The sequence below is a fragment of the Patiria miniata genome, unplaced genomic scaffold, assembly GCF_015706575.1.
Source record: "Patiria miniata isolate m_02_andy unplaced genomic scaffold, ASM1570657v1 HiC_scaffold_22, whole genome shotgun sequence".
NCBI classification, from domain to species: Eukaryota; Metazoa; Echinodermata; class Asteroidea; order Valvatida; family Asterinidae; genus Patiria; species Patiria miniata.
Genome location: NW_024037061.1, coordinates 7,726,601 through 7,741,482, shown reverse-complemented (window position 1 = coordinate 7,741,482; position 14,882 = coordinate 7,726,601). Strand labels below are relative to the sequence as shown.

The 14,882-nt window shown below is 37.0% G+C and overlaps 2 protein-coding genes across 3 annotated transcripts in view; one reads left to right on the top strand and one right to left on the bottom strand.

Annotated features, from left to right (window-relative positions):
- LOC119730520 (SEC14-like protein 2) overlaps positions 1 to 6,684 on the top strand; it is a gene marked incomplete in the record, with an annotated part of 20,552 nt that extends 13,868 nt beyond the window's left edge. Inside the window, 2 exon segments of the mRNA XM_038203488.1 lie at positions 1,070 to 1,344; positions 3,458 to 6,684. Coding sequence (XP_038059416.1) covers positions 1,070 to 1,344; positions 3,458 to 3,573 — 391 coding nt within the window.
- Positions 6,685 to 9,771: 3,087 nt separating this feature from the next.
- LOC119730322 (huntingtin-interacting protein 1-like) overlaps positions 9,772 to 14,882 on the bottom strand; it is a 43,450-nt gene continuing 38,339 nt past the window's right edge. The window contains exons 25-26 of one of the 2 annotated variants that reach the window (XM_038203160.1): positions 13,041 to 13,073; positions 9,772 to 11,281 (exon numbers count right to left, since the gene is read on the bottom strand). In XM_038203160.1, coding sequence (XP_038059088.1) covers positions 13,056 to 13,073 — 18 coding nt within the window. In that variant the 3' untranslated portion in view covers positions 9,772 to 11,281; positions 13,041 to 13,055. The remainder of the gene's footprint in view (positions 11,282 to 13,040; positions 13,074 to 14,882) is intronic. The other variant, XM_038203159.1, reaches the window with a different exon arrangement.

The following is a 14,882-nucleotide window of genomic DNA, read 5'->3' as shown; positions in this document are numbered from 1 at the left end:
CCCCCCCCCCCCCCCCCCCCCCCCCCCCCCCCCCCCCCCCCCCCCCCCCCCCCCCCCCCCCCCCCCCCCCCCCCCCCCCCCCCCCCCCCCCCCCCCCCCCCCCCCCCCCCCCCCCCCCCCCCCCCCCCCCCCCCCCCCCCCCCCCCCCCCCCCCCCCCCCCCCCCCCCCCCCCCCCCCCCCCCCCCCCCCCCCCCCCCCCCCCCCCCCCCAGTTTTTGATTTTACGGAGGCCAAGTGTCCGGAGAAAAAAACCTGTGTACATTTTCAGATTTTTTGGCTGATGAAACACCCCCCCCCCCTGCGAAAATTCCTGGATCCGCCCCTGAATCTCTTGCAAATTCTGAAGCATAGCCGGTACATACAGCACAGCCATCTTGTTTCATGCACACTGGTGTACATGGGTTTGACTAGTGTTGAGTGAAGACCACATAGCAGTGAATTGTCCTTCACATCCTGTTTCACACATTGTCTTTGTTTGATGATTCAATGCACTCTGTTGTAATCGGCCACAGTCAATATCAATTTTTAGCTATTAAAAAGTATTTACTTTGGATTGCCAAAAAAAATCAATTATTTTTCCTATACAGTACTGGTATAAAGTGCCTTTGATTCCTAACATTTTTGTTGATCCAGTAATTTTATTGTAATGTTATACAACATTTGAAATCTGAGTTAGAGAAAGTTGTTAAATAGTGCAAAAAGAGTGACCCCATTTAATAACAATGTTTTGGTTAAACTTTTTACTACTTGCCAATGAAGCCATGCACTATCTTTATTTCACTTTCAGTGGGCACGTGCTATGATTGCTGATGTAAATTTGTATCTTTTTTATGAGTCATAATTACCTTATATTGTTCGGAGTTGTTGGTAAATACCGCAAAATGTATTAACAAACTACAGATTGTTATTATGATGAAAACTAAATTATATTTTACAACGTCAAGTATCTCTTGCTTTCTAAATATCTCAAAGGATGTTGTAAATTTAACACAAGCCTTTTGTTTGAAATCAGAAGAATCAATTAAGATAACCTTTGTTTCTTGTTGATTTGACTTTTTTCTTATTTCAGGTGGGAATTTAAAACAGAAAAGTGCAATATTTGTTACGGCGTGTTTCTACAAGGCTCTGCCAGTTCCAAGCGTGACAGTCACAGGATAGGACACAGCAAGACAAGAAATCACTCATCGTCTTCATCTTCATCGGCTGCATCGTCGACTTCGACATCATCATCATCAACACCAAAGGAAGGTTGCTATGATCTGATTGAGATGAAACCACTTGAGAAAGTGCACAGTGAGATGGTACCTGAAGCTGGGGGACTAAGATGTGAGGAACCTGGTACTTGTAAGTAGCACTTGTTATCTTGGAACCTTTAGATGGGTCATGATAGTGAGATGGTACCTGAGGCTGGGGGACTAAGATGTGAGGAACCTGGTACTTGTAAGTAGCACTTGTTATCTTGGAACCTTTTTAATGGGTCATGATAGTGAGATGGTACCTGAGGCTGGGGGACTAAGATGTGAGGAACCTGGTACTTGTAAGTAGCACTTGTTATCTTGGAACCTTTAAATGGGTCATGATAGTGAGATGGTACCTGAGGCTGGGGGACTAAGATGTGAGGAACCTGGTACTTGTAAGTAGCACTTGTTATCTTGGAACCTTTAAATGGGTCATGATAGTGAGATGGCCGTTACCTGAGGCTGGGGGACTAAGATGTGAGGAACCTGGTACTTGAAAGTAGCACTTGTTATCTTGGAACCTTATAAATGGGTCATGAAAGTGAGATGGTACCTGTGGCTGGGGGACTAAGATGTGAGAAACCTGGTACTTGTAAGTAGCACTTGTTATCTTGGAACCTTTAAATGGGTCATGATAGTGAGATGGTACCTGAGGCTGGGGGACTAAGATGTGAGGAACCTGGTACTTGTAAGTAGCACTTGTTATCTTGGAACCTTTAAATGGGTCATGATAGTAAGATGGTACCTGAGACAGGGGGACTGAGATGTGAGGAACCTGGTACTTGTAAGTAGTGCTTGTTATCTTGGAACCTTATAAATGGGTCATGATAGTGAGATGGTATCTGAGGCAGGGGGACTGAGATGTGAGGAACCTGGTACTTGTAAGTAGTGCTTGTTATCTTGGAACCTTATAAATGGGTCATGATAGTGAGATGGTACCTGAGACAGGGGGACTGAGATGTGAGGAACCTGGTACTTGTAAGTAACACTTGTTATCTTGGAACCTTTAAATGGGTCATGATAGTGAGATGGTACCTGAGACAGGGGATTGAGACGCCAGGAACCTGGTACTTGTAAGTAGCACTTGTTATCTTGGAACCTTTTAAACGGGTCATGATAGTGAGATGGTACCTGAGGCAGGGGGACTGAGATGTGAGGAACCTGGTACTTGTAAGTAGCACTTGTTATCTTGGAACCTTTTAAACGGGTCATGATAGTGAGATGGTACCTGAGGCAGGGGGACTGAGATGTGAGGAACCTGGTACTTGTAAGTAGCACTTGTTATCTTGGAACCTTTTTAATGGGTCATGGTAGTGAGATGGTACCTGAGACAGGGGGACTGAGATGTGAGGAACCTGGTACTTGTAAGTAGTGTTTGTTATCTTGGAACCATATAAATGGGTCATGATAGTGAGATGGTACCTGTGGCTGGGGGACTGAGATGTGAGGAACCTGGTACTTGTAAGTAGTGTTTGTTATCTTGGAACCATATAAATGGGTCATGATAGTGAGATGGTACCTGTGGCTGGGGGACTAAGATGTGAGGAGCCTGGTACTTGTAAGTAGCACTTGTTATCTTGGAACCTTTTAAATGGGTCATGATAGTGAAATGGTGCCTGAGGCTGGGAATTGAGACGCCAGGAACCTGGTACTTGTAAGTAGCACTTGTTGTCATGAAACCTTTTAATTAGTGATGATTGTGAGATGGTACCTGAGGTTGGGGGATTGAAATGTGAGGAACCAGGTACTTGTACGTAGCACTTGTTATCTTGGGACCTTTCGGGATGGTACCAAAGGCTGCGGGATTGCGATGTAAGGAACCTGGTACTCGTAAGTTGCATCTAGATCTTATTGATATTAGTCGTGAATTTGATGTAGAGATGGTACAACGTACAAACATGTACCTGCACCTCTTCTAGAGACGGCCCACCTTTCTTTGAATAGTCCTCACAGAAAATGCTATTCAGATGTTTGGTGGATGATCGAATAATCAAATATTTGGTATAATGGGTATAGAGCACTATCTCAAACTTTTTTCTTTATGTAGTCATGATCTATTAATGGTACCTGAAATTTGCAAAGAAGGCGCAAGGAACTCAGGACTTACAGGTTTCATTGACCTCTTCTTGCGGTCTATTATTATTTGTGTTGTGTTCTCAAGCTTCAAATTTTCTTTTGGTAAAAATTGGCATATTTGACTCTTTACATTGACGACGCAGATATTCTGAGGTTTGACAACACGTACAGCTGGCTGAGAGGCAAGCGGATATTCTACTCAGTGGAAGTCATGCCTCCTGCTGACGAGATCACGATAAACAACCAGTACACAACGTGATGTCACAAGGATCCATGGGTTTATACAGACTTCAATACTTCTCAAGTCTGGTTCATTCTCAAGGCAAAAACACCTGTGAATGCAAATTTATGATGCCATGGCAAGTTTTTGCGGTGCGAATTCACAAAAGCTGAACACATTTCAAACACCTCCAAATTTTGCCATTAATGTTTAAAAATATGAAATTCATTTTGCATTCCCAGTTGCATTGGCATAAGGTATGAACCTCAAGAAATATTGCACAAAAGTTTGGGATGTTTTAGTAGATAAAATTGAGGCAATACAAGTGCTCAATCCTAAACTAAACTAAACATGCCAAATGCACCAGAGTTGGTTTTGCAGAAGTTTAATGGCCTCAGGACTGAATGTAAAAGCCACTATTACCTTACATTTGTAAACGCCTGGAGACTTTTGTATAAAGCGCTCTTTACAAGCATTTTTATTATTATTTTTATTTACATGGGAATTGAGAATTTAGCAATGGGCAACTGATTATTGCAAAGTGGTGGATTTAAAGGATTCTGACAACTTCCAAGAAAAAAAAATTGTGGCGTTAAGGCCGGTTCCTACCCTGCGCAAAAATAAACACAACAGTGAGTTTGTGACACCATGTCAAGTTATCTTACGGAATATGGTTCATGACATCAAATTCATTTCGCATTTGCAAAGTGTGAACTGGCCTTTAGGGTTTAATATGTTGATTTCTTGGTCAAGGCAATACATTCTATAGACCTTGTGCGTTAAGGCGGAGTCGGAGGGCAATGACTTTGTATCACTGGGATAGGTATGAGTGAACCCTTTGTGAATTATTGTAACTAAATTAAAATAACGAAGATTACCCACAACGCACATGGTCTTGTTGGGATGTTGTTAACCACGACATGAGGTTATACTCTGTACTGCCTGGTATTCAAATTCTCCCAAAACTTCAGTTTTTATGTTCCTTGAGCTTTATTGCTGCAAATGCCATTATCCTTCCAGCTTCATATGGTGCATACTCACGGGTGTTATCAGGCATGCAACCTTTCCTCAGATCCACTAATTTCCTCGGATTTTACTTCTCGTGAATGCCATAACAAATTGAAAAACACTGTACAAAGTCTTGTGTGGTTTGGAATTTCCTCGTTTTTTCTAAATTTCCAGTTGCATGCCTGTGTTTTGCAGGGATGTTGGTCCTCCTGCAACAAATTGTAAATAACACATGGATGGCAGCATTCATGTGTGTATACTTTCCTCAATACACATTACCGGTACCTTGAATTTCAGAGTCCACTTACATCTCTATTTATCTAAATTTTGGCACTAAGAGTGCAAAATGGCTGAGCTAATGTTTTCTTGTATATTTCAGTACCAAAAGTGACGTATATTTATAAATATTTTAAATATTTATATACTATTCTATTTTAAATTCATACTTAACATATCTTGGCACTTAATATATTTGGGCAGAACTACTGTTGTGGGAATCTCCAGCAGTTTTGAAGCAATACAATATCAGAAAAACTCTAGAAAGGAGTTGTAAAGGGTAAGACACAAATTGGCCTTTTTAATTAATCTATGGACTTGGACCAACTGAATACATGTACTGTATAAAAAGCAATATTAGAACAATAGTGCTAGTTTCTTCCAATAAAAAGAAAAAGGCAATGTTTGCAGATTTTTGTGTGTGAAATACACTGAATTTGCTGATCTGTAAACGGCTTGTTTGATAAAGGACAAGTGGACGACTCAAGGTTGATTCATGTGTTTTTCTTGCACCTCCATATTAATTTTAACGTGTGAACTAGACGAACTCCAATCAAACGTCACCACAAAGCGTGACAGTCCTGGCTCCCTGCTTTACATGTACATTACAATATGAGTGGAGTTTGGTTACCAGCTATGCAACCGATGGTAGTATGGTCCGAAATTGATGAGACTTGGTCAAACTACAGTTGGCGCAACCCTTTGTCTCCTGTGCAGTCATGCATGAAAACTAATCCAGTGAAAATGTCACCAAAAGAAGCAGGAAGAGTTACTTTAAAAGTACATATGAAAATATCTTATCTATATTGCTACAGAATAAAACTATGGCCAATTTTAAAAGTGTGTAGTTTTTTTTTGACTGACACTGTATGGGTGTACTCAAGGATTTCTAATCAAATTTGCTTAAAGTTGCGTTCCTGCGCTCTTCAACAAATTCTATTTTCTTCTATAAATAAATGTTCAACTTGTGTGTTTCATTCCAACCACAGAACCTCCTTTTTCCCTTGTCAGCAAACCTCTGAAAAAAAAGGGTTTTGTTTTGGGCACAAACAAATCTGCTTTGCGAGCAGACAGGTTCCCCGTCTGCACATTATCGAGAACGGAAGGCAAGAACGAAACTATTGTCTGGCAGACAATTATTCGAAAGTGTGAAGTAAAAATTTATAAACTAAACATGGGCTGATTTTTTTCAGTTGATGTGTCACTCAAAAGTGAATAACTTCTGTATTGCTAGGAAATAGCAATTAAGAAAAGGAATCTATTTTTCGGGATGAAACTTGAAACTGGCTGAGGGAATGCATCTTTGAAGAATAGAGTTTGTGTTCTGGCTAATAATGGCAAGGTATTCCTATAATAATCAACACTTGAGCAGTTTTGGCCAAACAACTTAAAATCCAATTTTATTAAGCTTGGACCAACTGGCATCATTTGAGAGTAGTTACATTTTGAAGAAAACAACCATTGTTGTTACTGTCAACATTTGTCAGATATATTTATCACAAAGTATTCTCTCGTTATGATGATTATATTTTACTGCATGCAATATCGAAGACACTTCATCTTGTATTTTAACTTTTGTATCTGAATATATTGATATAATATATAATTGTATACTGCACTATTTTCTAGAATTAAATCCTTGAAAAAAGAATGTCTTTCTCACCAAACTTATTGTGTACAAAATACATGTATATGTAGCAATAAACAAAGTATTTTATGGGATATTTTACACAAGGAAAACAGATTTAGTTGATTGTTGTAAGTTGGGTTTATTGTTGAAAGTGTTTATTGTTAATTTTAAATATACAAACAAATATTTATTAAGTAAGTAAATGAATAAATGCAAACCTAAACTATGAAAAGGAATTAGGAGTGTTACAATTTGTTTGTTTGTCGTTTTTGTTTTTTTACTTCATGAGAGATTTTTTTTGTAATTTAATTTTGGGGCGATAAGATACAACAATAATCTGATATCGGTTTTGCCACTAGTTACGAACAAATTGAACAGATAGACAGAAGATCATGCTAACTTGAACCTGACTTTGTTTATTAGCTGGCTGTTTATATTGCTTATTACATTATTGAATTATATACAATTTTTGCTTCAAAAGTTGCTGCAGATATGAAAGTTTTAAGGCCAATACTTGTAGTTCACATAGCAATCTACACTGATCTATACACAATTTTTTCGCATGAATATACCAAGGGCGTGTGTCAATCACAAAGTACAAAATTGAAATCAATATCACATTCAGGAATGGTAATTTCTTGTGAACTGTGTTCTTGAATTTGGTGCAAGGAAAAGAAAAATCACTTAAATTTTTGCCCATTAAATTTAGGTAAACTTACATGTAGGAAGACACAAAATTATACATGATTTGAAATAAGAAGTCTGAAAATGATACAGATATTTAATAGTCTTGGTGAAAATACAATGTACATTCAACATGTGGCTTATTAAAGCCAGAGTCCATCATTTGCAGCTATCCAAAAAGTAACTGGCGTAATTATTGTTGAAAAACATATTTGGTTGAAAAATAGTACGGGCACTAAACTCCCTGTGAAATTATTCTTTTTGGCAAGCTGTAATTTTGAAGAAATCAACAAAAGAAGGCCTTTTCCAACGGCGCTTCTTAAGAAGCATCCAAATTAGTAGTTCATTTTGTTATTCGACAAAGTGCACGCAAGCATTGGCACAACGCACACGCGGTTGCTATAATTCGTCGGATCAGTGCGCGACATCGCTAAGCTGCAATCAGCTCAGTGAGAACGTGTCGCAGATGCTGAATTCAGGCCCAATTCAAAACATGATTCAGCAACTTTTGATTTGAAATTGAAATCCTAGAATGTTGTTTTTCTCGAAATATACAGCTGAAGCTGAGCTGAAACTCCATCAGGTTAGTTGTTCAGCACCCTTCTTTAGATCTTGAGCACTTTTGTTGCATCAAACGAACAAAATGCACAAACTACAAATGATGGACTATACCTTTAAACACACAAGAATAACATTGGCGATTGATTTTATAGCCATGACTATGAAATACCTCCTGACATTCTTTTCAGGTGAAAACCTAATAATTGAGTTCTTAGCAGCCAAAAAAAAAACCAACCCCAAACAAACAAAGATAAAAAGTTCAAAATTTTCACCTAAACTTTGTAACGGCAAGGGGTTAGCCTTGTTCTATTTTAAACATTTTGTTATAACGTCTTGAAAAATGGATTCAAGACTTGATAAATATCCTCTGAAGTCTTTACTGCTTGATTCTAAATATTGATGAAATGGATCGTGGTTTGAGGTGACACTCAAAAGGTGAAAACTGCATTCTCAGTCCAATTTCAAGTAAATCAGATATTGCATGTTTTGGACTCTGAATTCTTACAAATAAGAGTATAACCTTGCCCTTTAACTTTGAAAAATTCACTCAAATTTTGACAGTTCTCCAAAGCTTTCTGAAATTAACATTATTAGTTTATTTGCTTCACTTAAAATGTCTTTTGGAAAAAAAAAAGGATTTCTTTTGTGTGTATGAGAAATTGAGAAATTGACAGCTTCTTGGCAACTTTTCATGTACATGTTCGCATTTGCTCGTACAAGTTGCAAATGTACAGGCTTACACAGATGTGCACACTGAAACAAAAGCAATAGCCTTTTCTCAAACTATGGCGTAGCTGTGGCTGTGGCTCAGGCCACCATTTTCAAGCCATCAGAGTGAGGCCCTGACTAATCTATATGATATGTTTTATGCCAATATGGGACCTAGACCAGCACAAACAAGCCATAACTCTATGAGCCACAACACAATGTGAAACATTCAACAAATTTGACTTGAAAATTATTGTATTGTCGCCTGCATGTACATGTACTTAACCCTACTTAAATTCTTGAACCGTTTTCGAAAAAAAATGGTGCATTCATGGCTTGAATCTTAAGTGCATTCTAAAGAATATTTGTCTATTAAAGAATAGTTTGAAACAAAGGCCTATGATACAAATCTACAGTTACAAAAACAACATTTCACTTCTTTGTTAAACTTATGTTCTAAGTAGCGTGACCATCCCCCAAAAATAAACGGATAATCATGAGATAATAAAACACAAAACCAAACAAATTCACTGGCTACTTCTTGAAAACACTGCCTTGCCAATTCTAACATCATAACCAATGATGTGAAGAAAATGAAAGAATCCTATATAAAAGCATCTATTCCTTTTAGAAAGCAATTGATGTAGAACTAAAAAAAAAAACTAAATCCTTATTATGACATAATATATATTTTATAGAACTGGTAAGAACTTGCCGACGTGAACTACATATTTCTGATTGCATTTAGCCAGCGAGCCATGCTGCATATTTAAAGTTCTGAAGGTCTGTGAGCTCTACAATATTGCCTGCAGGTTTTACACATTGAGCCTTGAAATGTCCATAATGGACACGCATTTCCAACAGCAGGGAATTTAAAGATAGAGTACAAATGTAGATCATTTGCAGCTATCTAAAAAGTAACTGGTGCATGCAAACGTTGACACGACGCACACGTGCACAGTTGATATTATTCTTCGGTTCAGTATGTGACATCGCGTAGCTGCAATCGGCTGAATGAAAACAATGGATGCTGATTTCAGGCACAATTCAAAACATGACTTGGCAACTTTAGAATTAAAATCGAGATCCTAGAATATTGTTTTCTCGAAACATACAGCATTCACAGAGCTACAACTTCATCAGGTTTATACACCAGTCTTTAGATTTTGAGCACTTTTGTTGCTTCAAACGAAACAAAATGCATAAATGACAAATGATATACCGGCACCCTACCTTTAAGAGAAACAGGTAGAAAAGACTAAATTGACAGAAGAGAAAATAGATCATGCAGTAGTTACTATGCATTTTCATAAGGCAGCATCTACAGTACATGAATGTGTAAAATAACCAAACAGTATAGCAAGCACCAATATAGTTTGAAGTAGAAAATACAAATACAGCAATGTACATGATGCCAGTACATTCATATATTACGACAAAGATATGATATAATAATACATATGATACAAAATATATTGTCAACAGTAAGATATTTAAAACAGAACGAGACTACATGTACTTTCCCTCAAAAGCAAAATGTGAATGAAACTAGTTTGAACTTTGCTAAATGTCGAATTGTTCTTGTGCTCTTCAGACAATTCGTGGAAAATAATTCTACATCTTTAGTCAAATGCTATGAAGTATTTGAAGAAATAAAACACCAAGGCAACCAATACAAAATTGGAATAATTTGCTGTGACATCAATAAAAATATGACATTTGTGACAAACTTATTTATTTAAAGACCTAATTTAGATGTTTTTAGAACACAGAACGCATTCTGCACTGTCCAGCATTCACACAAATGCTTGCCTCCATCAACTAATGCAATTATAAAAAATAAAACCCGGTTCCGATTTTTAAAAACGACCTGATCTTCTCGTAAATTAATACTTTAACTTAAATTTTTGGGCATCATCAATTTGTCAGGAAAACTTTACTTCCAAACATTAGGATTTGTCATGCACTAGCATTTACAGACACTTCCTTTAATAATAGATATGATACACAATAACCATTTCAGACAGACTTTGAAAAATAACTTGACGGCATTTTTGAATCTAAATGCACTATGCAAAACAAGAAAGCATAATTCAGAATGTTCCAATCTAAATCTCAGTTTTTTTATAATCAAATTTTGTCTGAAAATGTAGCGTTTCTGACCTCAATGATCAGATTCGGTTTTAAGACAAAAGACTTGGTGAGACGACTTGTAATGCTTGAGTAACGTTGCAATAAATAAACGTACTAAATCGATTAGGCAAAAAAGTGAATGGAATAATGTGGAATTCAAGGCATTTTTAGATCGTGGAATATTAAGTAGATTTTTTTGTCAAAGGATAGGAGTTTCAATTATAAAGAAAAACTTGTGCCTGAAGATTCTTTCTATTATATTTTAGATTACACTTTTCGCTTTTTCAAAACTATTGCCTTCGAGAGCATAAAATATCTTTTCGCTTTATTTGTACAAAAACTCTGAAACTGGCCTGTGTCTATGGTTACATAACTCAAATAAAAGTTGGACTTAATCCTTTACTCTGATTGGCTGGATCAATTAAGAAGCTCCCGTGATTGGTGGAGCCTACATTTCTTGAGCACTGTGATTGGTTGAGTCTACAGTGAAACCAAATATGATTGGCTGAGATAAATCCTCACAAATATATAAACAACTGTGATTGGTTTAGTGTACGGTGAAACCAAATGTGATTGGCTGAGATAGATCCTGACATATTTAAAACCACTGTGATTGGTCAAGTGTTCAGTGTAACCAAATGTGATTGGCTGATAGAAATCCAGACAAATATAGATCCATTCTGATTGGCTGATGCATTCTCACTGCAATGGAATTGGCTTGTCCAGGAATCCTTCCGCATTTGGATCCTTAAACAAGAGAAAGTTTGAGATTTAATAATATTAATTAATAAAAAAAAAACCAATAAAAATATGAAAATTAAGCGACACTACCTGTTCCTGTGATACTCTGTACTATTTTTTTGCGATAAAGTAAATAATTTCCCTTGACTTAGATATAAGTTCCTTGCCCCTCAGAAACCAGAGTTCTACTTGCACACTGTTTTTTAAAAATTGAATAATCCTATCCATGTATCTATCGTAATTTTATATCCATGGGTGAAACAGAGAGATAATTTATGATATGGGTGACAGTGAACTTTGTAAAATTTGTAAGTCAGCATACATTTGAAGTCAGCATACATTTCAAGTCAGCATACATTTCAAGTCAGCATACAGTTGATGCCAACTGTGTTGAAAGTATGAATCAGAGAAGACCATTATTGGCATAGAAATGCAAAGCAAAAAGCAAAAAAATAAAATAACAAAATATTAAAAGTGTGGTGTCTCCCATTCCAATGGTCTACTTAAAAGCTTCTTTTTTTCTTAATGCTGTTTTTTTTTTTTTTTTTTTTTAGAAATCATCAAATATGCGGTTCCAACAGAATAATTTGAGGAGTAAAAAAAAACCCTAGCCATTCTTTTTCTTTTTTCTTAGAAAACACATCAGCTGTCATATGGACTCTGAAGGATTCTGACCGCTGGAAAACGTTTTGCTCAAAAAGTTAATGCTCAAGTTTTCAGTATCACGAGGCATAGTTGCGTCACCCTCAGTATACCAACTGGCTAATCCAGCAACCACATTTTACTGCGGTGTAGCATTCTCATGTATGAGTCGTACATAGTTGATCAACAACATTGTTGACTTGCCAAATGCCCATAATTATTGCAACAGCCTTGTATTCATCAACTTTAAAATGCAAGCCCAGTTCCACCTCAAAATGTCTCCAAATTGTGGTAGCTGGAGTAGTCAACATTAAACAAGATGCATGTTGTCATTCTACAAATTTAGGGTCCAAAGTATGACATTTTTCCTGTCCCTGTTACCTTGGTACTTTATAATTTGCCATTCAAGTGTCATTAAGAATGACTTCAAACTAATTTTTAATGTATTGAGTAGCTAGTTTGCTACTCACAATCACTCTTGGAGGACAACTGCATTAAAGGGAAAATACAACATTTGCAAACATCAAAAAATAAAACTACCAAATCATTTTGAAATACCTTGCTGGACTGTTAGTGAATGACAGTGTAAAGCATCCTGTAGAATCATGGCACCTGGTATACTGTCATTTTCAAGAAAAGTGGTATTTTTGTATCAATTTCCAACGCTGATCGGCCGATCAGCGTTGGAAACAACTGGCTTTTTTTCCAAATACTGGCCCCAATTGACCATCGCACTTGTTTGCAATCGATCACAAACCTATGAACGGGTACGAGCCATCTAGACTGGTTCCCTGACCTTACAATTCCCCAATGTATGTAAACTGCTCTGTTTCTTCTTATATGGAGTCAGGGAACCAGACTACAGGAAAATTATCGTTTTTCTTGGTTTTTATAGCATTTTCGAACCCAAAACCTCAAAAAAGTCAGTGTAACTATATTTGCTATATATTTCCAACCCCCCAATTCCATCCATTTCTGAAAATTACAGCAAAGCAAATGATGTATATTCCCTTTAAGGAGTGCATCAGAATTATAAAATCATAGATGTCAGATGTAACAGGGACAGGAAAAGAAAGGGGACCCCAAATTTATAGAATGACTTGCGTAGAGTCTCTGTACATACCTTTGGTGTTAGAGACTAGCTATGAGCTATGGTCTATGTACCGGGTATGAACGGGAGAAGAAAAGAAGCAAAGACAAGCAAGCAATGGTTAGTATCAGTCAACAAATAATACCGTCATCAACAAAACAAAACAAAAGCATACTTTATAACAGAAAAAAAGCAACAACAAAGCAAACTTATTAACGTCATTCTGTCAGTTGCAGAAATAATAGAATTGAAATTCTTTGCAAATTTGATTGAGCTGCGTGATTACTTAACTTGAGATCAACAAAATCCTGTAAAATTCAAACTTTTTACACAAAATGTTTTTTTTTGCAGTTTTAAACTTTCTTAGAAATAGCCATCATTTCAAATTTATATCCCTTGTTTGCAACAACTCATGTCACTCTCACGTTAACAAAAACACAAATTGAAATAGACAAGACGTGCAAACAAAAATCATCTATCTATCATGCTTTGGTAACTGAAATGTCAAACTACATGTACATGCAAGGCAGAACAACAAAAAATGCTAAAGAACATTTAGCAAAAACTGTGCTTCTTACTAACACTTATGCAATACAATTTGTCTTTAACATGAAGGCGTGCAGAGGGTTTCAGAAAAAGGAATTGGAATCTTGAAGTTTCATTAAAAAAATTAAGGTGTTTTCCACTCGCACACAATTTTAAAATTCTCAGAAAAGTTTGACGAAGCATCTTAGAATGGTTCTCAGCTTATCTTTTCAGCATGTTTCCTTAACAACCATTACTTTCTGAAAGGTGTTTCTGTTAGGTATAGAAAGACTCATAATTTTTTCAAAGAATTTGAGCAAAAGTTGGCTGTACCATCACCATGAACCCTTTGAGCTTTAGTTTTGAGCTTTATTGATGGTTAACTGACCAGTCACAGCAATTTTAACAATGAATTCAATACAAAGAAAGCATGGATCCAAGCTGGAAAATCACCGCAATGCACAACTGAGATAATGAAAGCAATGAGTGATTTTTTCCCATGAGTGATTTTTTTTGCGTTCTTATTGCAGCAAAAGCTGTGGAAATGAAAGAGTCGACTGGTATTGGACTGCAATTCCTGAGCTACTAATCTAATATGGTGAAATGAAACAAGTTGAAACCTAAAGAGATAATGACTGATCAGTTAGGAAAGGGCTCGATCAACCCTCAAAGTTTTGAAATTTAGATCTTTCTTTTGTCTACAAAGACATCAGAACAATGGACAAGAACACCATTCATCAAATTCTGTCCCAAAGTATTTACCGATGGTTATGATGAAGGGACCAAAAACATTATTTTTTAGGTGATATCTTTTCAAGTTCTAAAGGAATCAGCCTAAAACGGATTGCTGAAAAAAACCCAGATTTATTTTCAGAGGTACAGTCCCAACTTTTATTCATTGAAGCACTTTTTGTGTGACTTTGGCCCATTGGAAATTGAGACAATGGTTGCCATTTCACAATTGTAACAAGATTTTTACTTTACAAAAAGTGCTGGGGAAAAAACCTGAAACCTTCAACCTTACACAGGAGTTCTTTGTCTCATTTGAGCCTAAAATTTTGTATCAAATTCTGAGGCTTTCTGATGTTTTTAGAAGTTGAACAAAAAAATTGACTGGAGCAGGGTTTGAACCTGCGACCTCTGGATTACCGTTCTGGTGCTCTACCAAACTGAGCTACTGGTATCCAGCCCGATGTTGGAAGTTCCCCATTTCATCAATGTATTTGTTTAATAAAAATGCAATTCTGCGAAGATATATTCTTTTGTTTTTGGCACAGACGTAGTTCCGCTAAGATGCAATGTAAGATTCAAGCTCCTGATACGAGCTTTGTAACTGAAGTCCCAAAAAGG